This window comes from Styela clava, chromosome 4 (genome assembly GCF_964204865.1).
Source record: "Styela clava chromosome 4, kaStyClav1.hap1.2, whole genome shotgun sequence".
NCBI classification, from domain to species: domain Eukaryota; kingdom Metazoa; phylum Chordata; class Ascidiacea; order Stolidobranchia; family Styelidae; genus Styela; species Styela clava.
The window spans coordinates 15,032,457-15,055,993 of NC_135253.1; the positions used below are offsets into that span (position 1 = coordinate 15,032,457).

The 23,537-nt window shown below is 32.9% G+C and overlaps 1 protein-coding gene across 1 annotated transcript in view; it reads right to left on the minus strand.

Annotated features, from left to right (window-relative positions):
* Window positions 1-1,094: 1,094 nt before the first annotated feature.
* Window positions 1,095-23,537, minus strand: part of LOC120325722 (uncharacterized) — a 28,883-nt gene continuing 6,440 nt past the window's right edge. The window contains exons 5-18 of the mRNA XM_039391840.2: window positions 23,157-23,378; window positions 20,779-20,989; window positions 17,348-17,497; window positions 16,479-16,628; window positions 15,872-15,938; window positions 15,012-15,140; window positions 13,178-13,416; window positions 11,780-11,951; window positions 8,233-8,330; window positions 7,388-7,585; window positions 7,071-7,159; window positions 6,083-6,273; window positions 5,129-5,280; window positions 1,095-4,560 (exon numbers count right to left, since the gene is read on the minus strand). Coding sequence (XP_039247774.2) covers window positions 3,161-4,560; window positions 5,129-5,280; window positions 6,083-6,273; window positions 7,071-7,159; window positions 7,388-7,585; window positions 8,233-8,330; window positions 11,780-11,951; window positions 13,178-13,416; window positions 15,012-15,140; window positions 15,872-15,938; window positions 16,479-16,628; window positions 17,348-17,497; window positions 20,779-20,989; window positions 23,157-23,378 — 3,468 coding nt within the window. The 3' untranslated portion in view covers window positions 1,095-3,160. The remainder of the gene's footprint in view (window positions 4,561-5,128; window positions 5,281-6,082; window positions 6,274-7,070; window positions 7,160-7,387; window positions 7,586-8,232; window positions 8,331-11,779; window positions 11,952-13,177; window positions 13,417-15,011; window positions 15,141-15,871; window positions 15,939-16,478; window positions 16,629-17,347; window positions 17,498-20,778; window positions 20,990-23,156; window positions 23,379-23,537) is intronic.

Genomic DNA, 23,537 nt, shown 5'->3' on the forward strand with positions numbered 1-23,537 from the left:
AATTGTCATGCTGGTCACGAATGTTTGTTCATTAGTTTCAAAGTGAAACGCCGTTTGCGGGATGAAAAACTTTAACAACAAAAAGCATAAGCGTACATTCCTCGCAGCAGAGTGATGGAGGATCGCAAAGCACAAAATGACACACCATTTGGGGCTGGTCTTCTTGTCTCAAAACAATTTGTCACCAACGCAACCTTTTCGCGACCGTATAAGTTCGTTTAAAATGAAACACCATTTGCGAGATAAATAACTTTAACAACACATAGGATAAAAGTACATTCTTCGCAGCAGAGTGATGCACGATCGCAAATCCGGAATGACACACATTTTGGGGTGGTCTTCACAAGCTTCTTGTCTCAAACCAATTTATTCCCAACACGACATATTTGCGGCCGTCTTAATGATTCGCTGTTTGTATCTCAATACAACCTCTTTTCTGGCAAATCATCGACCTGAATTTAGGCAATATACCCTTTATAAATGACAAGTTTCTGATGATTGTAAAACGCTAGACTTGACATGGGCAAACTACGACCCACAGGACAATTCAGCCAGGCCAGTCTGGTGCTGCCACAACCGAACCAACACCAAATTTTGATGATTTAGCTAAAAATATGGCTGAAGGAATTCGTTGAGCTTGCGATTGAATTTAGTTACGGCACGAGGCTTATTGTTTTCCGCCTTTTCTTTTATAACACTTTGAATATTGTTAATAAAATGTAACTTTTCACGTCACACTTACATGGCCCGGCAGTGTAGGTGTGCAAAATCTTTGACCCTTGGTCCGAAAACCTTGCCCACCCCTGCGCTAGACTGTCAGTGGGGCCATTTCCACTAAAAACCACAATTACAGTAATCACCCTCGGTGATTATCAATTTACACGAATCACGGTAGATTTTCCTGACATAAAATAGCAGTTTCATATTTATCCCGGGGATAGGAAAGACGATATCATATGACGAACCCCGTTCTCTCGTCCGGTCAAAATTAACCAGTTATTCGTTCAAGATACATGCACTCAATGGTATTTAGGTACCTTTAATACCCAGGTAGGCCTACATAGTCAACGCTTTACATCTTAACAAGAAACAACTTTGATTTCATTTGAAATGTATATTTAACAGATGGCAGCAACAACTTACAAAAATAAAGAAAATATGATATTAATAGTAACGGAGATTAGGAAACTTGCTGCTAATTTATGAAATTTTTATATATATCTGAAACTATTCATCCTCAGTTTCAACAATTTATCAGAATGACATAGAATTGGTAGAATCTATGAAATACTAAATATGTGATGATGAAGGTGAAGCGAGTGAAAGTAAAAAAAAACTCTAGACACGACCAACAATCATCATGTGATTATTGAATCATAAATATTTTAATTGCTATACGAAATGAGACTATTTCTCAACCAAACTATATCACTCCATCACCATGATATGATAATAACCCAGTACAAAACAGACCTAACCAATGTTAAAAGTGGCAATACAATCAAACCTGTATAGCCAAACTACTGATTTGCCAACACCACTCCGGTCGGAATATGACCGTAGGTTGAGGGTGCGAATAGGGGCTACGCATTTGAAAGCGAAGAATTTTCCTCAAAAGAACCCATCAAAAAAATTATAATTTTATTGTGAGCATCCAAACATGAAGTCATTTATCAATGTTGAATTTGTGGGGTGATTATACCTACTGCTCACGGACCTTACCATTTGAAACATCTACATCGGGGGTCAGTCCGCCGACCCCTGATCTACATTCATGTTGAATGGCATTGATAATTACTTGGCAATAAAATTTGAATATGAAACTGTAACAATTTGGACTGTCAAAAAAAATTAGATTCTTCAATTCTTAGAAATATTTAAAATAAGTATCACCTAGTAACTCATAGTTCAATTTAATTTAAGGCATTATTAACCTTAATAATCACAGTTTCTACAAAATAAAGCAATCATTGGGAATAAACATATCCAAATAACTTCGTATATCGTATATTATATAGAATAAGCCATATTTTAAAATTCTACCAAAATATAGGCAAATTAGTGATAACATGTTTGTTAAATATTTTGAATTCCAATTGGATTCATACCAGAATTCCGTAGAGACCAATAATCAAAGTTGCCAAGGTTTGCTATTCCGACATAATGTGAGCGATATTCAATGAAACAAATTAACAATTTTGAAAGATATCATTAATCTATAAGTTTAAATTGCTAGTAGCTTGAGTTTCGAAAGTGTTATCCAAGGAAATTTGAGTTTAACCAATGCACCATATCCTCCCTGCACATGAATGAACTGCTATTTTAATTTCAATCCCAAATTCTGTCACAATATGTGAAGAGTCTTTTGGCTACATAGCAAAACATAGTAACTTTTTAAATTTTGAAAGATAGATTGAAAAAAATAACCAGTAGTCAATATTAATGTAGTAAAACAACAAACCACTGACATTATTTTAAAAATAAATTTGGAGTGGTAAGGCCAATTTGCTACAATAGGCTTGAAATTGATTGCATTGCTATGCATCAAAATATCAATTTTGCAAATTCTTGAAATTAAACATGAAAGTATGGATGTGAAAAAAGAATACTTAGAATCAAATTATAAATGTTATGCAGAGACATGTGAAGGTTCTCATACTAATCTACAAATTTCTATCATAAATAAAGACAAGTACCTATAACCAATCAAAAACGAATAGGTTCTCACCTAGGGTAGATACAGAATAGGTAGAATTAATTATTTAGGATTAAACGGCCAAGATACAATTATTTTTCTAATCATAAATAATGTTGAAGTGGTTTTACCATACAATTGTACCATGGTAGCCAATGTAACAGAATCAGATGAATAAAAAAAATCAACAAGCATAAATCACGATTCATTTTGAAAGTTGGAAATGATTTGGCTTTCGACTACCAATACAAATGTCATGGTCAGGCAATACCAAATACACCAAGAATAGAATCATCATAAGAAGACATATATGAAAATGAAACTTCAATTACAAAAAGAAGCAATTGCTTGCAGAAAGAAAATGACGAATCAGAATAAAATAAGAAACAAAAAAGGAAATGTTGTTCTGAAGAAAATGTAATAATATTACAAATAGATAAAGATATAAAAAAGACATCGCTAACGCTAAACCCAAGACAAAACAGTAGACGCACAGACATTATCAGACGGTGAAACAATACCAGAAGCGGCAGAATTTGTCTTCGACAAAGGTTTTTTCAATATCGTGCTTTTGCTATCGTAAACCCCACTGTCAAAATTAATAAGATTATCAGATATAATCGTTACATTTTCGATAACAGGCGAGTCTGAATTTTCTTCAGCTAATTTTTCTGTAATCAAAGTAGTATCAAAATTTTTGGGTCTGGTTAAGTGAGCGTCTACTGGCGTAGATGGCGCTGATGACGCTCGCGAGTGAAACTGAATCGCAATTTCATCCCCAAATTGCTTTTTAGATTTAGAAAACTCTTTTTCTGTTTCTAAAAATAACTGACGTCTTGGCATTGGAATTGGTTTTACTGAATTACTCCGCGGAGTCGGTACAGGTCGCTTGTCTACGAAATCTAATTCATCACCGGTGGAAAGAGACCTAGAATGTAGGCGTGCGGGTTTCGGAATATTATCTTTCGAGACTGGCCGATGCCACTTATATCCACTGTATTGTCGTTTACTAGATGGACGTGAAACTTCTGTCGGTGGAACGTCCATGCATCTTCTTATACTATGCGGTCTGCGAATATTTGATTCCAATGGCCTATCTTGAATGAAAGTGGCTGTTATGGATTGTCGCATCCTTCCATTAGATTTGTGTTGGCTACAGGCATATTGCACCGAATAGTTTCCAGAGGGTGGTAAATCAACAGGCACACTCAATTGTTTTTTCACTCTGCTCCTATGAACACCTGGCATTCTGTTTTTGTCTTGTTGCTCATTAAATGAGTCACCAATCTCACTCAACCTATCAATTTCATCGGATTTCCAATAATATGAAACATTTGAGATAGTAGATGATTCGAGTTCCTCTGATTTCTGTTTTTTCAGTAATTTTTTCCGCTTTGCTTTCTCTTGGTCATTGTTATTATTATTGGCAGCATTATTGTGATGCGATGATAGGACATTAACGACAGTTTGAAATTTTTCTTTGTCACATTTACCATTCATATCATTGTCTCTTTTTTCATGTATTTTGTCGTCATTTTGACTTGCGTTAGCTAATTCTTTGATTTTCACATTCGCATTCAGAATATCTTCAATTTTTGAATTCAGATACAAAGTGTTAATATCAGATTTTTCAATTTTTTCAGAATTCCGCTTATTATCAAAATTATGAGTGTTTGACGAGGTTTCAGTCGATCCGTTGTTTATTGTTTTAATGTCAGCTAAATTTCCAATACTTCTTCTAATAGAATTGTCTTCTCCCATTGTATGATGACCATTAACAGTAGATTTGTTTTCGAAGAGATTTTCTTTGGTTGATTTATTCGAAATCATTTCATCAGTAGAGCTTCTGGGAATGTCAGGAATTCCTGTTCATATAAAAATAAGATGTAATGATTTAGAATACTGTATGAATTTGACATATAATTATTGTACATTTGAATGCATCAATTCAATGCAATACATCTATATCAGGGGTGGGAAACTACTTTTCTGAGTGGGCCAATTACAAAAAATAGACCTGGTTACTGGATCTGAGGCTTAGAACTCAATATGAAAAAAATCTGTTGGAAAGAAAACAGTTTATTTACAAAAGCTAGACTGATGTTTATATAATAATACGAACAATGTAATAATCAGGGTCACTATAACGGTATTTTCATTGATGTTTTCAAAGAAAAGTTATATCTATAAAAACTATAATTGACACAAGTGGGTCGGTGGAAACACTACAGTGGGGCGCATACGGCCCACGAGCCATAATTTGCCCACCCCTGATCTATATTGATTAATCCAAAAACGAAAATAATTGTGACGCGCAATTCACCACCCAACTGTACAGATACAGAAATCCTAATAACCACAACTAGCAATTAAATCAGTAATCAAATATTTTCAATGTATGGTAATTGAATATATGGGTAATTGAAATCTTACCAGAATCTGATGACATAGTCGGGCTGTATTGTAGTGGATTAAACCCAAGTCCAGACTCTCCCATCACTGCTGGAAAATCAGAATCCAAACCGGAGAACGGGTTGCTGGTATTTGTTTCTGCTGATGGTGATGTAATGCTGTCTGGAGTATTGCTAAAGAGAAATACATAAAATAAAAACTTACAAAAAATTGGTCGCTCAATTGGTGAGGTATTTTAAGAAGGACCAAGTCAATCAAGGTGGCCTCGTAGCTAAAGTATTGGACCTAATAATGTTGGCATCTCAGGGTAAAAACTCAAATCCCATGTCAAACACCTCACGCATGGTGTAACAAATTAGGTAGGTGATGTCGAGTCAAGAGGTTTCACTTTCAAAAAATAGCAGCTCCTATCATATTTGTGGAGACTTATACAAAGCCTTGTTTGGGGTGAGAGGTGTATAAGGAATAATTGCACATGGCCTTATCGAACTAAATTAATACCACAAGGTAGGGAGTTAATTTCATAGCATGATTTATTCAGTGGTATGTCCAAGCAATATTTATCTTCCGATACATAAACAGGGGTGTGAAGGCAGTGAAAATGGACAATCGACTCAGAAAAACTTTGAATCTAACTCTCGACTCGGGTTGTAGAAAGTTCTACTCCATATCCAAACTCGAAAAAATTCAAATTTTTAGCGAAAACTCTGGCATATGCGAGCCTTCATTAATGGGCTGTTAAGAATACTTGTTGCTTTTGGAGTTTTAGTAATTTTGAATTTTTTATCATCATTCCATCACAATTAAGAGTCTGCAACTCTAACTGTGCCAAATTCATAATTTTGACACGGAGTTCGAAAATGCGACTACAACTCTAATGAGAACATGCAAAACTTCGATTCCACATTCCTAGACCAAATAGTCAGTCATTAGTTGGTGAAAATTCTTTAAAAATTGTCATGAAAATATTCCTACCTGTGATTAAAATTTTTCTGATTATTTATATCACGAGTTGGTACTAGAGTTGGATTTGCATCTTCATCGTCAATATGGTGGATTTCAATATCGTCATCTCCAATTGTAAATACTCTGCCTTTTGGTCTGGGACTTCTTGGACTCTGTCCTTGTCTCATCGTAGGAGGAGTTTGTGATGTTTCAACCTTTTCCTTAATTCAAATTACTTTTAATTATTGAATGATTAAATTAATAATAATCATTTGATTAAACATTTTATTCGAATTTTTTTTTATAACTGCTTAGTTAAAATAAAATGAAATGTTTTACATCATGGGGTGAGTGAATAGCAGTATCGGGGATCATCAAAGTCGTTTTCAGAGACTCGAATCACCCAGACTCAAACTTGACCACACTTGAGACATACCAATAATTTTGAGGGAATCTCTAAAATACCAAAAACGCTCAGTGAAATACGATTCACCACATTAATTAATGCTAACTAGGAGCAAAATCCAAATTTCAATAGCTTGTTGCAGCAATAAATTGAAATACATGAATAAATCCTAGTTTGATTTTAGTATAAGATTTACATATTTATCCCGGGGAAAAAAAAAATGATAAGACAGCTTATTCATATGCGAAATCATAGCCTCTCATCAGGTTACCAGTCCATGCAGAGTTGGACTTGATGATGAAGAAATCCGTAATCAGCCAGCACTTACATGAACCACCCTAAGGCAGCGATGAGTCCATCCTCTTGCACATAATTTTCCTCCACAAAATTCGAATATGCGAACCCACACAAGGTATTCAGAGGTGCGATAGCAAGCATAATCCTAACGCTTAGCACAATGTGCCACACTGCTGAGCACTTTTCAAAACAACATTGCTTTAACACTTAAAAGGACCTTGTACTTTAAACAAGAATGACTATGATCCAACATCTCTCACTCGGATGGATAGCAGCAACGGTAAGCTTATGAATAAATATAAGCCTTAATCCTACCTTATCCTTCATATCTTCATCATCACTATCTTGCCTTGCACTGTGTGAAGATAATAATGAATCATCACTCTGAGATCGACGTAGAGATGCTGAAACAGAAATATTGCATGAATTGTTGGCTTTCGCTGACTATGAGAGTCATTTTTTCAAACTTCCAAAATGTTAGGTGTTAATAATGACAATCAAATTAAACAACGATACTCCCGAATGAGAGAACCAAGATTGCGAACACGGAGTTGCAGTATGTGTACCGTGACAATGTGTGTAAGCAGTGAATATGTCGTTTATTATTAACGGGAAATAAAAACAATACAAACATTTTGATGGTTTGTCGTCCACCACATTATTGGTAGGAGCTGGAGTGCTTTTCTTCAAAAAACTTCCGAGTCTACTTTTCCATCCTGTGGAATGCTGAGTTGAATATTGTCTTGAGAAATTGGAATGTGAATGTCGATTGCTAGTTAGTTTGGGATCCATAGACTGCCGCCTTTTGTTTAATACTGAGTGAACACCACCTACAAAATAACAGTTCAGGAATTAATTATTATTTTATTATGATATTTACTTCTTTATCATATGCAGGTTGGCCAGACTATAATGTAACGCATGTTTAGAGAATGCCTACTACCTATTTAAAATTAAATTTGGGTATTTGACTTTTTGGTATGCGCACCAAGATGGCGCACAACCTGAACATAGTATGCGTTTACCGGTTAGGATTCAGGTTGTGCGACATCTTGGTGCACATACTTCTGGAGCACCGACTTTTTAAACTTCTAGCTAGTGTACATGCCAATGATAAATAAAAATGTTCACGTTTGTATTGTTCAATCTGACACATGCCTCTCAAATATCACATCTTGATACTCTTTAAAGAGCTGAATGAGCAGCTTTTGATAATTACCATATTCGGACATTAGTCTTCCCAAGTATAAGACTTACATTCAATTCAAAATTGTTATCAATGAAAAAGTTGAATAAATTTTTATTTGCGCCACTTCAATTGAAAAGCGCTTTCTTCAATTCAACACAGATTTTTTTATTACTGAATATTTAAATAAAAAATTTGCGTTTGCTATGTACGAGCCAATAGTATTTTATTACATTTACCATTCTACCGTTCTATTCTAAGCTATTCTATTTCATCATTGTATTAAACTACCTTCAGATAAAGGAAGTATTGTTGCTCCAGATAACTTAGTTGGTGAATATGATTTAGATTCTCTGTGAGGAAATCCTGGTGGTGATGACATTTTCCGACTGAAAAAAATATTATATAAAAAATAAATAAACAGTTTCAATGAGAAATTGCACTTTTTAAACAGAATATTGTTTCCATAGATAAATACGTATAGAATTGCGAGAGACTGCAATAGAAAAAAAGTCAAAACACAGTGGCAACATGAATTACGAGTGTGACATTGTAACACTATCCAATAATTCTCTATCAACTTTTTTTGCTGTGAAAATGTGGGGTCCTCAAAAAGTTGACAAAAATTTAGTTTGAAACTAACCCAAAAATTATATATGCAAAAAGGAAAATAGATCTGGAAAAAGCAGTTAAATAAATTTACTTACACAAATATAAATATGATGTCGATATTTCATGGGGAATATGCGACTATTCAATCCTCTTATTAATTGAAAAGCCTCTATTTCTATCACTACTTAAACATGCAGATTATTATAGTAATTAACTAGCTTCTATATCTTAGCTATTACATATGGAATTACAAGTAAACCTCAAAAATGATAGACCTACTGTTAAAATAACGTGAGAGTTCGTGAGAGTTTGAATAAGCTGTTTGAAATCCCAGAAATAGCAGAAAAAATAATTTAGGTCAACTTGAGATGAAAAAACCTACGAATCCGTGATTACGATTCATTTAAAATTTCTGATATTGTTAAATTTGATACAGAAAACCAACTTTATTTAAAAAATTAAAATACATCACAATTTTACTTTAATAACCAAACAGAGTTTGTGTTTAATTATTCATTCCTAAAAAACAATCTTAGTGTTCCTCAATTACGACTTCTATCAGAGGCTGTTAATCATATCACACTTGGATTGCTCGCGTCTGCCACTTCTACTAACTTGGACAATTTTAACAAACATGCACGAGTTTCACACATAGAATTAGTAACCAAAAAGGTAGGCAAAGTGATAATAAAGATGAAAAAGAAAATGCGAAGCATCAAGCAGGAGGTGGATTACCGTAAGGAACTGAAAATGAAGAGGTGACATGCAAAATAATTAAGTATCTCCATGCAATAGGTAATACCTTTATTACTTTTAGAAAAAAAAAAAGTTAAAATTATAAATTATATGTAAATGAACGATTTTGTTCCCCAAGCTGAGATGAGATGCAGTGACTATAGAAACTGTCGAAAAAATAGAAAATAAAACTAAAAAAATAAAGAGCTAAGAAATTTGTAATCAGTAAAGCAAGTAGATAAAAAGCGAAATTTTAATCAAAGATTTAGAAAACTAAAAGTTGAAATCAAAAATGCATGGATTTGATTAGTTTTTCAATATTAGTTTCAAAGATGAGATTAAAAAATTAGTTTTGCAAAAGACAGTGCACACATTATTAAAGTAAGAATCAGATTTCAGAGGATTTTCTGCGCAATTCCCCGTCAGTTAATATAGCGCTTAACGCCGTCCTTCTGTTTCGTCTTTTATGTTCGTTATCAAGACCTGGAACTTTCCTGCACAGGAAAAGTACAAATTTGCCTCTGTGGTGCTTAATAAATTTACACCCATACTAAAATAAAGAATAGTATATATAACGAGTGTAGAAATAAAGCAGAATTACGAATATTTCACTACCAATTCCAGACCACTATTTTATTGACTAATGGAATAAGTCATGATTTGTGTAATACATAGAGTAGAGCAGAAGAGTTTAAAAAGTTTACGGTTAATCTATTATTGGACACAAAGTAGAACTTTGGATCGATCGTTTTGTCATTTTGTATTTTGCTTGTTATGAAAAAAATCACTTTTCTCATTACTGGATACTACTGAGTCAGTTGCTTCGAAATTTTCAGTAGTGGTCGTCTCCAAAAGGCGATTTACTTTTATTTATTTCAAAAATTCCTGTGGGATTCGTTTTGTTTTTGACGTTTCGTGAAGTGACATCAACAAAATGAAAATTACTCATAGTGTTGAGAATGGAAGCAAGAATCGTCACCGCCAGACGACCTGGAATAGCTAGAACAGTCCTTGTACCAGTGCTTTGATTTATGTACAGAAACTTCATGAAATGTTTTATATACTACTTCGGAATCAATTGTTCTACATAACAGGCACAACTTGTGGCATTCGTTTCAAACATTTCAATATTCGAAGAATATTCCAGCAAAGCTTTGTATTATTGTAGTATTAAGAAAAAAAAGTAGGTAAAAGGACTAAATGGGGTATAGAATCTACATAAAATAAAGGGGCAACACAAACACAGATTTGTAATGTACTTAGACAACATGAGTCAGAAACACTTTATCTCAGGCGTCAACTTAAGCGAAACATAAACAAACAAAATAACTTTTCATCTGACAGGGGCTAAATGGTTGTTTATCAGTATTCGGATTGGGAATAACCCTGTTCTTGAGATCCAGCCATGTTTTTTAAATAGATTTTATCACATTTTGATCTTTAAGCCATTTTCAGGAATAGTCATGGGCATGGCCAATTTAAGGGTAGAAATTGGCAAAAGAGGAAAAATTGTGACGAAAACAAGTTGAACGTATTTATATATTTTTAAAAATTTTCAAATTTATCTCCACTTGCTAAAAAATTTAGCAGCATGCCGCAGGGACACAATGCTTTCATAGAAAAATAACGAAAATGTTGCAAGCTATATTGAAGCATACAAAATTGTATACATAAAAATTAAATTCAATTATATTTTTTAAAATAATGAAACAACACAGTTCTTCAAGCCCATATTATTTTGTAAATTGAAAATCGTGCAATAAACAAAAATTGGTCAAAATCATCGACCATGCGTTAGAACTCGCATTGGTTACCTTGCAGTGAATCATGCATGAAGTAGTTATTATGACATCATTAACAAAAGAAAAATGTTAATGATGGTAAATACAGCCATTTTAATGCTTTTGTTAAATAGTTAGGTAAAGAATGTACAGGATGAATAGGACAGGACAAACACACATAGCTGATTATACAACACAGCAGTCATTCTTATATTCAGTAGCAAACGAATGTTATTCCGTAACAGCAGACAGCATAGCTAGCTAGCTAACGCATTTGCCACAACAAGAATGGCCGAAAAAAAAAATTGCATTTGGCTCAAAATATAGCTCTGAATAAACTATAATACATTTCTCAACGATGGAGAAATAGAAAATTCATATAAAAAAAATTGACAAGACCGAAATAGAAGTATATTGCAATCCAAATAGCTATTATAGATAGCAATACAATTACAACCTATTTTGGCTGAAAGGTGCAAGTAAGTATCATATAAAAAAAAGTATTCAAATATAAATAATTTGTTCTGGCCATCTATGATTAGTAATGTCAGGGAACACTAAAATCAAATTGGAGCATTTGAAGGCTAATATTACAGGTATATAAAAATGACCTTAGTGGAAAATTTAAATTTCTCCAAACAGTTTTCTATAGAAATCAGATCCCATACTCTTGCTATCAGTTAGAATATATTTCCGAAAAAATAAATTACCTTCTATAAACATCGTTTCCTTCTCTGCGGACAGAATTGGCAAAATCTCCACTACTTGGCTTAGAGAAACCTCCTCCAGCTTTACTTCTTGCTTGAGCTTCTTCCAAACTGATTAATTTAGGAGCAGATAGAACCATCAGTGATTTCGGCCGAGGAGGTCGCTGTCCTCGAGCTGAAAGAAGAAAATTGCAATGAAAATTCCAGTGCATAACATTAGTACTATAAAAACAAATTGAAAATTCCAATATCGTATTGGGCAATTTCAGCAAACAAGGATTCCAATTTTCCAAATCAAATGTTAAAAAAATGCTTTTCTAAAGATAGAGGATTGAGACTATGTAATTTAACTTTTATATCAACCAAATCTTTACTGTATCTCAAAGGATAGCATGATTTACTTGCGCTCTTATAATTTCAAAATAATTTTTCTCAGATGCCCATATGGAAAAACTTTAGTGGACTTGTATAACACCAACAACCATTGTCTGCGGTTCAACAAGCCAACCATAGAGAGTTCTCAATAACCCTTTAAGAGAACACTTTAAAATACAAAAAGCGATTATAAAAGGCTATTCAAGATTAAGCAGTTGCTATAACAGAAAAGAGACGGGACGTACGATGAGACAAATGGCTTATAGCGCTAAACAATTTAGCAACAATTTTGTGAGTACGCTGAACTTTGTGTATTACTGGGCCAAATATACACGTTTCTCATAGTAGCCAAGTTAATTTCCGTCTATAAACATTCATGAGGATAAACTTCATAGTGTACTCACAATTCCTACTCCTGTGTTAATTCAAACTGAAGGTGGGAAAGTTCGACAAGTGAACGGCAAAAAATTGACAATTTTCGCATATATGCTACTTATTATAAAACATACGCTGTACATCAGCCATTGTTACAACATGCATTCATTCGCAGATAATCAAAAATTTATGAGCAATTTTTGTTTCATGCATTAGTAGCAAGTTCTTTTGACGGCATAATAAATTTATGTGCGAGCCGCATAAGGCAGTTTGCCGACCACAGACCTGGGGGTTAGAGCGCTGGACACAGATTCAAATTCCATGCATACCCCACCAGACTTTTTGCCTTTATTCCTTAGACCTACGTTACATGTTACAAACTTGATAAGGCATGAGGTACACATTAACCCAAAATTGAGTTTTTTAAAAGCAGTATTTTTCCGCATAAGTGCGCCGCGACTTTTGTCCCTGATAATTTGGGGTCACTCAAACAAAACGTTCGAGCACCACTGATTTATATAAATCACAAGATTCTAGCTCTTCCAAAATAAACTCCTGATGTAATAGTGACCACTTATACAGAGCTTTGTTCAGAGTGTAAGACATATACAAATTGTTGTAATAAATTCCTAAATTCTGTTATTTACTTACATGAATCGTACTGCATGTTTTGTAATTTTTCACTGAAGAGGAGATCTGCATTAGCGATAAGAAATTCCGTGACAACGCTTTGTACACGAGCTTCTGTAAACGCAGCAAGACCGGCTTCTAAATCTCTAGATCGCAATAAATTTGGTGCCCAAACAATCGCAAGATTTCGACAGTGCATTGATGTTCTTTCATGCTGATTCGCCATCACTTGTAAATGAAGTGTCAGATGTTTTAATGTTCTGTAACGAAACAAAAAAAAATTTAAGAGGCCTACCTTACTGTTTTTAAAAATAATTGGTATGTTTGATACAGAAAAATGCTTTTTTTTTACATTTCAAAAAGGGGGGGTCTGAACAAGGTTTATCATTTGATATAGTTTGATAAGGAATTGATAGTAGTGATATAAAAATTTTCCTGAATTTGTATAATCAAACTTGCAATTTTGACAAAAAACAATTTTGATGAAATTTGATATTTTAAAAAGGGGAAATTTGTCTGGAACATCAAATTATCCAACATTAGCAACTATAATTATTTAAATTTTTAAAAACAACGTACACAATTAAATATCGATTTAGTATTAGGTTAGTATTACGATATAATAAAGTATTCATGACAACAAATCCGGTAACACAAATCAAAATTTCCATTTCAATTCAAGTATTGATCAAATCCCAATAATAGTATCAACGACATTCCGATCCGCCAATTCTCAGAAATAAACGCATGACGGACTTCCCAAATGTACCTTCAATGAATGAATCGATTTTAAACCTGAAGCTATTTATATTTCGCCACTTTCCAGTCCTAAAATATTTCTCTTTAACTTAAAACTAGCCAAACGTGGCCCAATGATAAAACACCTCATTACTGATATATTTATATATACCCCATGTATGATGAACGAAAATTTTAATAAAGAATACTTCAGACAAAATATATATGACGTAATGAAACATGTATGAAATTTAATTTCTATTACAGTTATATTGATGATGTTACAATTACAATTAACAAATAGACAAGAATGGAATAGATATTCAATTTCAAGTTTGATATTGATTTCAACTTGGCATATAAGAATGAAGTTCTGATTCTAAATTCCTTAATTAATGTTCTTCAATTAATCAATGTTCAATTTTCCATAGAATCAAGTGTTTTCGCAAAATAATGATTTATAATAATAATCAATTTATATTGTATATAAATGCACATACTTGGTATTGAGACCTAAATATGTGTTTTTGTATTTCGAATATTCCATGACTGTGGCCCATTACCCAATGAGCTTATAATTAACATGTTAGATTTGCTATCAACATTATATCAGATGTTATATCCCTGTGAGATGTATACTTTTTTGCTCCAAATAAGACACCAGACAAGCAACAATTTATTACACTTTAAATGAAGTGGTTTACATAAAATTCTAAATTTGCTAATAACATATCGATACTTAAACCAGTGAACTTTTTTTTTAAATTTCCTTATCGCCTATTTTGGAACTCTTGATTCCTCCCGCAATATATGCATAAAAACTACTTTTTTGATAAAATCTTAAATGAAGATTTAGCTAGTATTTTGTGTCAGTAGCACTCACGCTTTTGTGCAGTTCAAGTAGTGTATGTGTGCATAAAATATAGTAATAATTATAGTAATAAAGGAATGAGGAATATTAGTAGTTGTACTTCAGCAAATACTAAGCAGAATTTCTTCTCCAAGAAGGACAAATATCCCTCGCGGTTGGTAAACGTTGCTCAAGCCAAAGTGCTAAATCATAAAGCAAAGTGTTTTTTCCTTGCCGGGACCGCACACTGCAAGTTGTATGACATACCTATAATGTGGTGGAGGTAGTTGTTGAATAACATCATGAATTTTTAACAATCGTTCGTCTTCAGAAGAATTAATTGCAGCTGCAAATCTATTGTAAAGTTGGTATGTCAACAGTGGATTTGGCAGCTCCCTGAAGAAATGAAATAGATACGATGTTTATGTTGACTTTTACATACAGTATCAAACTCAATATCCATGAATATCAAGCAAACCATGGATGTTCTCTAATGATTATAACTAAATTCAAAAGATATTCTATATTTCATATTCATAGATTTTATTCCAGACTATATTGGAATAATATATTAACAGGAATGTCCAAATATTTGAGTACATTTGAAATTCATTATATCCGATATAAAAATTGTTAAATTTAGGAATAATTTGGAATATTTATATTTGAAATTAGAGATTTTGAGCTACCAGAAAAGCAGATCAAAAATGTACAATGATCCCAACTGATAACAACACAGGGAAAACAATGACTATTATATTTATGTCGTTTTAGATATGATCAACATGAAGATACAGTGATTTATGTAATTTTCCATACGAACCTGCCCCTAATTCAGAATGTATTCAATATTCCACATTTGTAGTGAAAGATTGGGTTTAGGCCATCCCTGCTAGTGGTTTTCTATCCTTTAATATACATCATACTTTCTTATTGCAAATCTATTATTATTGTGGGCATTCAGGTATTGAGTAGGAGGGCTGATGACTGTTAGATAATTCATCATTTGTAGAACCTATTGACTTTTGCTAAGGAGTGGGTGCATTGCTAGATTGTACCTGACTGATATTCATGTAATGGTTGTGCAACTAATTGGTATTAGGTAGGCTTGTACAATTATAACTTACCTAAAAAAAAGTTTACAGAGTCCAGCAACACTGTGTGGATCACAGAAAGACTGTTCTCCCCGGCCACCTGTGAATAAGAAAAAGATGGAACTAAAAATTTATTAGTTCAATATGATTCCACATTAACTTGCCAAGAAATATATTTCGAAGATGGCAATATTGGGTCATTATGAATCAAAATCTCAGTTACAATTCCCAATTAGAGCAAGTGATGTCAATCCCAGCCTATCATCTAGAAACTTTTTTAAATCCAACTCCAGCATCTGTATCCGAGAAAATAAAATGCAAGCCTACTTTGATTTTTGATAATGCTTAGGCAACATAATGTTTTTTGAGTATCTGTGGAAATCGACTAGATTATCAAACCTGTCTTGCTACCATCAACCCACCATATGAAGTCTTGGATAGTTTTTTCTAATTGAGAATAATTTAGTTTATGAACTAAACACACTATCGAATTACATCTTGGCAACTATTATTTCTAGATTGAATTCCCATATTTCTACGATTAGAAAAATTGCTTAAAGATAACGAAGGCTGGCGGTCACTAATTTGTTCTGTTCCACTTAATTGCAAATCACCATTTGCTATTTTTAAGAATACTCACTTGGATCTCTATTTAGATTAGGTCTTCTTTCACAATCGTATTCATGACGAAGATTTTGTACATGAGAAGAAACACCTGATATCCTATAAATTCCGTCAACAATTCCGTATTTTTCAACAAAATCAGTGCAATCTCTGACAACGACAGGAACTGGAATAATATAGTAAAATAGGACATTATTTCGGCAAGTAATTTTAAATGAATAAACTCAAAGATGATTATGGCTAATTTCGAATAAAGCAAGATCTTTACAAATTCGGTTTTGTTAATTAAGACTAAGAGACAAATGAAGAAAATGTCACTATTAAAAAACAAAGAACAAAAAGGACAAAATATATGGACACCGCCAAAAATGCGCAATTTTTGATGACGTCACCACAAACAAATAGAAGAGCTTATAAAAAATTGGCTCAAACAGACAGTAACTGATCCAAAAATTTTTATATCTGTATCTTTATTTATGTTTATTCTTTCATATAAACACATATAAATAATTATTGTTGTTAGTACACATTTTGTTAATATTTTGGGTATTTTGGAATGCGTAAGAACGAATTGAAATAATTATCATTGTTTTTTAGGGCAAAAAGTTTCGGTACTCGATCGAATCGGTAGTACCACTAATCCTGAACGAAATATGTTCGACTACCGCAGTATCACTGTATAATCAAAATATTGATTTAAACAAGTTCAAATCACTGTTTTAAATAATGCATGTAGTATAATGAGAGAGCATAAATGAGTGGGTCAATTATTTAACTTTATCTTTATATATTACAAATATTGTTAAAAGTATTGTTTTAGTATTCAGCACCACAATTTTTTAGGAACAAAATTAATTGTAAAAGTAATAAATTCACATATTTTACCTTCATCGCCACAATTATGTAAATATTCTCCGAGATCGCAACCAAAAACCCTTTCCTTCAAGATTCCGCTTTGTTTTAACCTTGATTTTGTTGGTCTTGTGACAAGAAAAGATCGCAGAAAGTCCATGAATTTCCCATGTTTCTTTACAACTAAAAAAAGCAAGGGATATTGAAGAATAAAAATTGCAACTATAAGAGGAATCAACAAGAAGAAAGAATTCAGTCAATAAAGACCATTTTATGCCGTTTTCAATTATTATTTAACTAATTTATACTCATTTTTTTTTATAAATGAATATGATGAAAAGCGTCCTAGATTACAGAAACTCTGTGGTACCATCATACACAAACAGAAGTTCGAATTTTAAAGGAGTTTTTCGTAGAAGTAATTAGGCTGCTTCTGGGTCACCCTGTACCCCCAAACATATTTAAATATGCTTTAAAATGAATCAATTCGAAGCAATTACAAACGAATCAAACACAACAGTAATTGGGAATGAAATTTTCAAATTCAATCACTGCTATTGATATGTAAACTCATTACATAGCGGAAAGCCACTTCGAACACAAAAAAAGAGCTTTTTTACATAGAGTAAAAAAAACATTCCAAATTAGGTCATCAAGTGCAAGATATAGAAAAAATACCAAGTCCATTTTAAAAGAATGAATTATCCGAGAATAAATTAAACACTAAACAGTACACACACAATAATTTTGACATTGGTCCAACTTAAGCTAGTTTAGGGGAGACCAATGAAATATTGATGTACTTTCCTACGATAATGTCAATATTTTAGTCTTTGAATCCGAACTGAAGTTTATAGTTAGTTATACTCATTCTTAGAAGGGCCAATCTTAAATCAAGATTTTTTTAGGCTTGAAGATTTCTAGGCTATCAATGGCCGAGGATAAATTCTTCATAATGAATTCAAAAATAAAAGAAATATAATGATATAAACACTCATAGACCACATATAATATTTACTATATTTGATTTTGAGTGCATTTCCATAGACAAGTACAATAAATAGATGCTCCGAAGGGAAGAGCGAAAAGCGTTGAAGTATTACGAGAGACAGCGGTCAACTTGAGTGGTGTTGAAGTGGAGGGTATGTTTCTAATACGAGATTATTATACGAGGAATCATGCTGTCATCTTTATCATTGACTTTAAACAAGGTACAAACGATCACTGAATCACAAGAAAGTAATAAGGTTGTTATCATTGATTCATATCACAACTTTCTAGAACGTAGGAAGATAACTCAATTTGAATATCATGCTACCAAGTTTTATTATGACAATATCTCTGCCGTGGGTGTATCAGTAAATGTACTACGGTAAATTATATATTAGTCATTAGAAGTATTCTACAGTAACAAGGAGAATAAAACTTTTTGCATTAGCTACACAATACTATCAATATCACAGGTTCAAATGCCATAACAAACAAGGATTAAAAATATTGGAGTCTTGTTTAGGAAGAAGATAAGAACCAACTCATAAAAATAGGAATTTCATATCACTACATTTTTAAAATTTTAAGAGGGCCCATTTTTAAGCATGACATATAAGAGGGTAAAATTGTAACATACAACAATAGTAATATATGTATAGTATTATGACAAATGCTATAATAGTCCGTTTCATTTTCTACATAATAATTACCAATAGATAATAACGAATAAAGTGAAAATTTTTGGAAGTAAATGAAGCCAAGATGCAACGAGAGAGATACCATATTATTCATCATGATATCCCCAAGAGACTTTTAATTTGAACCGGCAAAAGACATATTTCATGCTGTCCAACAGTTTTGCAACGGTAATTAACATACTGTCAGGTGCATGGCCTGGACCTTGGAGAGATGCCAAAAATGATTGAACAAAGGAATCAAAGTGGTTATTAAATCAAATCAGGAACTGACTTTAATAAAACATTGGCAACTATAAATGACCATAACTAAATAGATTGACAATGCAAAGTAATTTTTAATGACAACTCATTTTAAATGTTCTCTTGTTGAATATATACCGTACCCCAGGGATGTTCAAAACGAAACAAAAATTCCAATCAATTGGAAATTTGAAGTAATTCAGAATAAATTGTTTTTAATTTTTTTAGCAATTGAAGTCTTCTGGTATGGCCAGAAAACCCTTCATTAAATTATAAATCCAAAACTAATCAAATTATTGTTTGTCATAACTGTCTTGCATTTCTAAATTCAGAGAATATATATTCGATATTATTATTTTAATTAAGTATTTGAAATAGTAAATTTGTTCATGGCAAAATATGATGCAGATGTATTCCAATCTTAACAGGAACCATGAAAGTTACTTACTTAGTTTAGGTCAAATTTAAATAACAAACTCACTTTTATATACAGCGAATTCATTTAGCAATATGTCCATTGCAAAAAATTCTGCTTAAAAAGTACTAGATGTATATGTCTTATTTTTGAAATAGCTCTCTTTTAAAATAGCTTTCTCACTTGAAAATTGTGAACTTACTTCCAAAATTACTATGTTGAACATGGGTAACTTACATTAACAATTACCATTCATTATTTATTCATAACTGGGAGGTCAGGATGTGAAATGTCAATACACCAGATGTCGAAATGCAACAGAATTCATATGATAATTACATATCACAGTAATAATCAGAACTCATTAAAGAGTAATGACTATATATTACAGAGCAATTGCATAATGATTGCATTTGAATACAAGTTAATCATGGAAATTGAAATGTTGATATAGCAGACAAATTACAAACTCAATGAGGACATTTTGCACTGTATGGTAAATGAAGAAATAGTAATTGAATGGTCCATATTATTAAGATAATTGCCTCATTAAGTCTACAAATGTTTGAATGATTTTTGTGCTATATGTCCAGAATACCAAAAGACTGAAAACCATTGATTTTTCGTTTTCTGAATTCTCTGCCCAATGATATATGAATGATCTACCGGTAATTAACTAAGATCATTAACTTTTGAACATGAATGTCAATAAAGTAGAACAGACTAATGAATAATAAGATAAGTTAAAATATAAACCAGAGGAAGATTCTTTTACCCAGAGCATTTATTAGGGGCCTATATTATGATTATAGGTGTATAAAAATAAACAACAAACCAAATTGCCAGACAATGTAAAAGTACATATCTCAAAGATGTAGAGAAAAATTCTATCAGACAAAGATACCCCCCTAACCCGCACAATAATACCAATTTCAAAAATAGTTTCATAAACTATTAGATTAAAAAATTCAGTTTTCTCAATTATCACATCCAATATATTTGAAATTAAATAGCCTAATTGAGATAATTAATAATCCACTATCAGTAGCATTATAGTATTTTATTATGATACATTGGTTCCACAATATCAAATACAGTTGATGAAAACCTATGTAACTCACTTGGTTTTGTTTTGCTTGTATTTAAATAATTCGGAGGAGATGAAGAAATTGGGGATGAAGGAAGATTTACTGCAGCAGGTACTTCATCAGCTTGCTTGGCATCACTGATTCTTCGTACACACTGAGATGGAAACGAACCGACACGAAGTAAGCATTTCCCTCTCCACCAGTTTGAATCTGACATGTCGATGATAGAAACCATATCTCCAACCTGTAAAAAATATTTGATATTGTTGAATGTAGTAAGCTGATATGGTTAAAGCATAATTTAGTATAAGAACATGAACAGTAGGCAAGGCAATGATACAGGCATAGCCCGCTGGGCTCCAAAATCTGTCAAGCATAAAACAATGAGAATGCAAGGAGATAAACAGACATTGTTACCAAAAGTGAGTATTGAATTGAGACAAAATATCACAATATTAACAGGTTGAACCAATACACGCCACGGCCAGCATCTTGGTGATTGCATAAAACTATATAACAAATTGCATTAGATTGTATAAGTTATACAAAATGCTGAAGGATTACTAAGAACATCAAGCATGTCGAAGTAAACATGGACACAATAAATGTTGCACAGTTAATCAGAAAGTTTTCTGAAGTATTTATCGACGACCCTGTATATAAAGCATTGGAATTAAACATGTTGGCATTGCTGGTTACAGATCTGAAGTTCAAGCCCCATGTAGCCTACATCATTTACCGCAGAGTGCAATAAATGGGGTAGGAAAAGTCGAATTGGGCAACTTCTAGCCCTTAGAGAAATGGTAGCTTCATACATATCAGTGGCTGCTTAAAGCCACCCAAACGTCATATGGAAAAATATGATAAAATATTACCTTGGGAAAATTAAATGTGCCCTTTTCAGAAAAATCGCTCATTTTTCCCCTCTATTTTTATATACAACACTAAAGGGCGGTATACACGACAGTGTGCGAACTCACCGCAGCATATTTTTTCGGTTTGTTTTTTATTTTATTCGTCTGCGGGAGCCTGCGTTTCATTGCACTGTGTTGGCGAACGCGCGAGTAGCGTTTTCTGACTGCAGTTCGCCGTACTGACAGTCATGATGTGCTCATCCTTTTAGTTTTCCGAAGGAAACTGATTGTATTTCATGTGACGAGCGAAGGTTTTGTACTATTTGAAACGTTTTCAAGTTGTTTTTATAATATTAAAAGTTAAATCCTACTAGACCGGTTTGCGGTTACAGTTTGTATGGTACAATGGTATGACATGTCTGTCTGTCTGACCAAAAATACCAGTACCGTACGCTACCATGCTGTGGTTTCGCACATACTGAAAGCAAGTCGCAGACAGTGAATTATACCAGTATTAATAGCCAACAAAAATAATCAAAAACACCATAACAGCTAAAAAGTCTCTGCTAGTCTAAACAACATAACCACACAACGGCATTGCAATAAACAATAGAGGTAAACAAATATGTTACTTTTCACTGATACCCTCAAGGCATGAATTGTACTTTTCAACAGGGCATTAACATTTTAATACATCCTTCTGAATGAGGAAAAAAATAGTGTCAGTACCTCATTACCTATTGCACAAAGTGACAAAGCATAGTCTCAATACATGAGAGGAAAAATAATATGGCTACAGCTTTTATTCAAGCAAATTCATCTACCTATCAAACACATCATTAAATCATTGTGTTATAATATATGCAAAATGATTCGATTTTTGGTGAACAACATCCAGTTATTGTTAAGCTTGATCTATGATATTTGATCATGCAAAAAGCATCGATAAACAAACATCCATTGAAGGGATAAATCAATATTTAATGTACAATATATTATCAAAGATTGATTGTTAGTGCTACATATGCTAACAAGAAAGCAGAACTGTTTGTTGTATATGATTCAAGAGTCTTGCTTCACACTAACAAAAATCTATTTATTGTAATGTTTCACCTGACTAAAGTCAAGAAGATGTTTTGTTTCAATGACAGCAAGGCTTCTGATTCATTTAACTAAGTTTTCATCTAAAGTAGTGTTTCTCAGAGCATGGGTCGCTACTCAAAGATGGACTGCCAAAAATTCCTCTTAGGTAGCATGTTTTTTCAACAAAAATATAAAAGTGCGACATACATGGTATGTAAAATACTTGTTTGTCTTGACAATTTAAATTTTCTGCAATAAAAGCACTTCTCGTTATTTAGTACTCAAGCGTATTCTTGGGTCACAATATTCGACAGAATTTAATTATTTTTAATTTGGGTCGCTTGAAAATAAGGATGGGAGCCACACAGTGGTACATGTTCGTTTATATTAGCACAAAAGCATACAAGAAGGGTAAGTAGTAGTCAAAAACTTTTTATCCAATTTACATAATAACATGATATATTCCATAATTACCTCTAATGACAGTTCATCTGCCGACTGTGCTGTATATCGTCGAATAGCATGTGCAGCTGCAACTGCGGGTATGTTAATATCAGCAGTTTCTCGTAATGCTGCAACCAGCTTCGTACCTTTGTTGTCCATGTCGAACCAATGTAGCACAGGAGCACATGACATCTGATTTTCTGGCAACTCTGATAGGCGATTGACATATTTTTTGAGAGACTCGTGAAGAGCCTATAAAGAAAAAAATCTATACTTAAAAACTAATTTCATGCTTTGATATTCTACTATAGCGGTTTTCAACCCTTTTTTCGCCGCGAAACTCCCATAAACAATCCAGAGACTCAAGGAACCCCTGTGCAATTGATTATATGTATATTTGTTATCATAAAA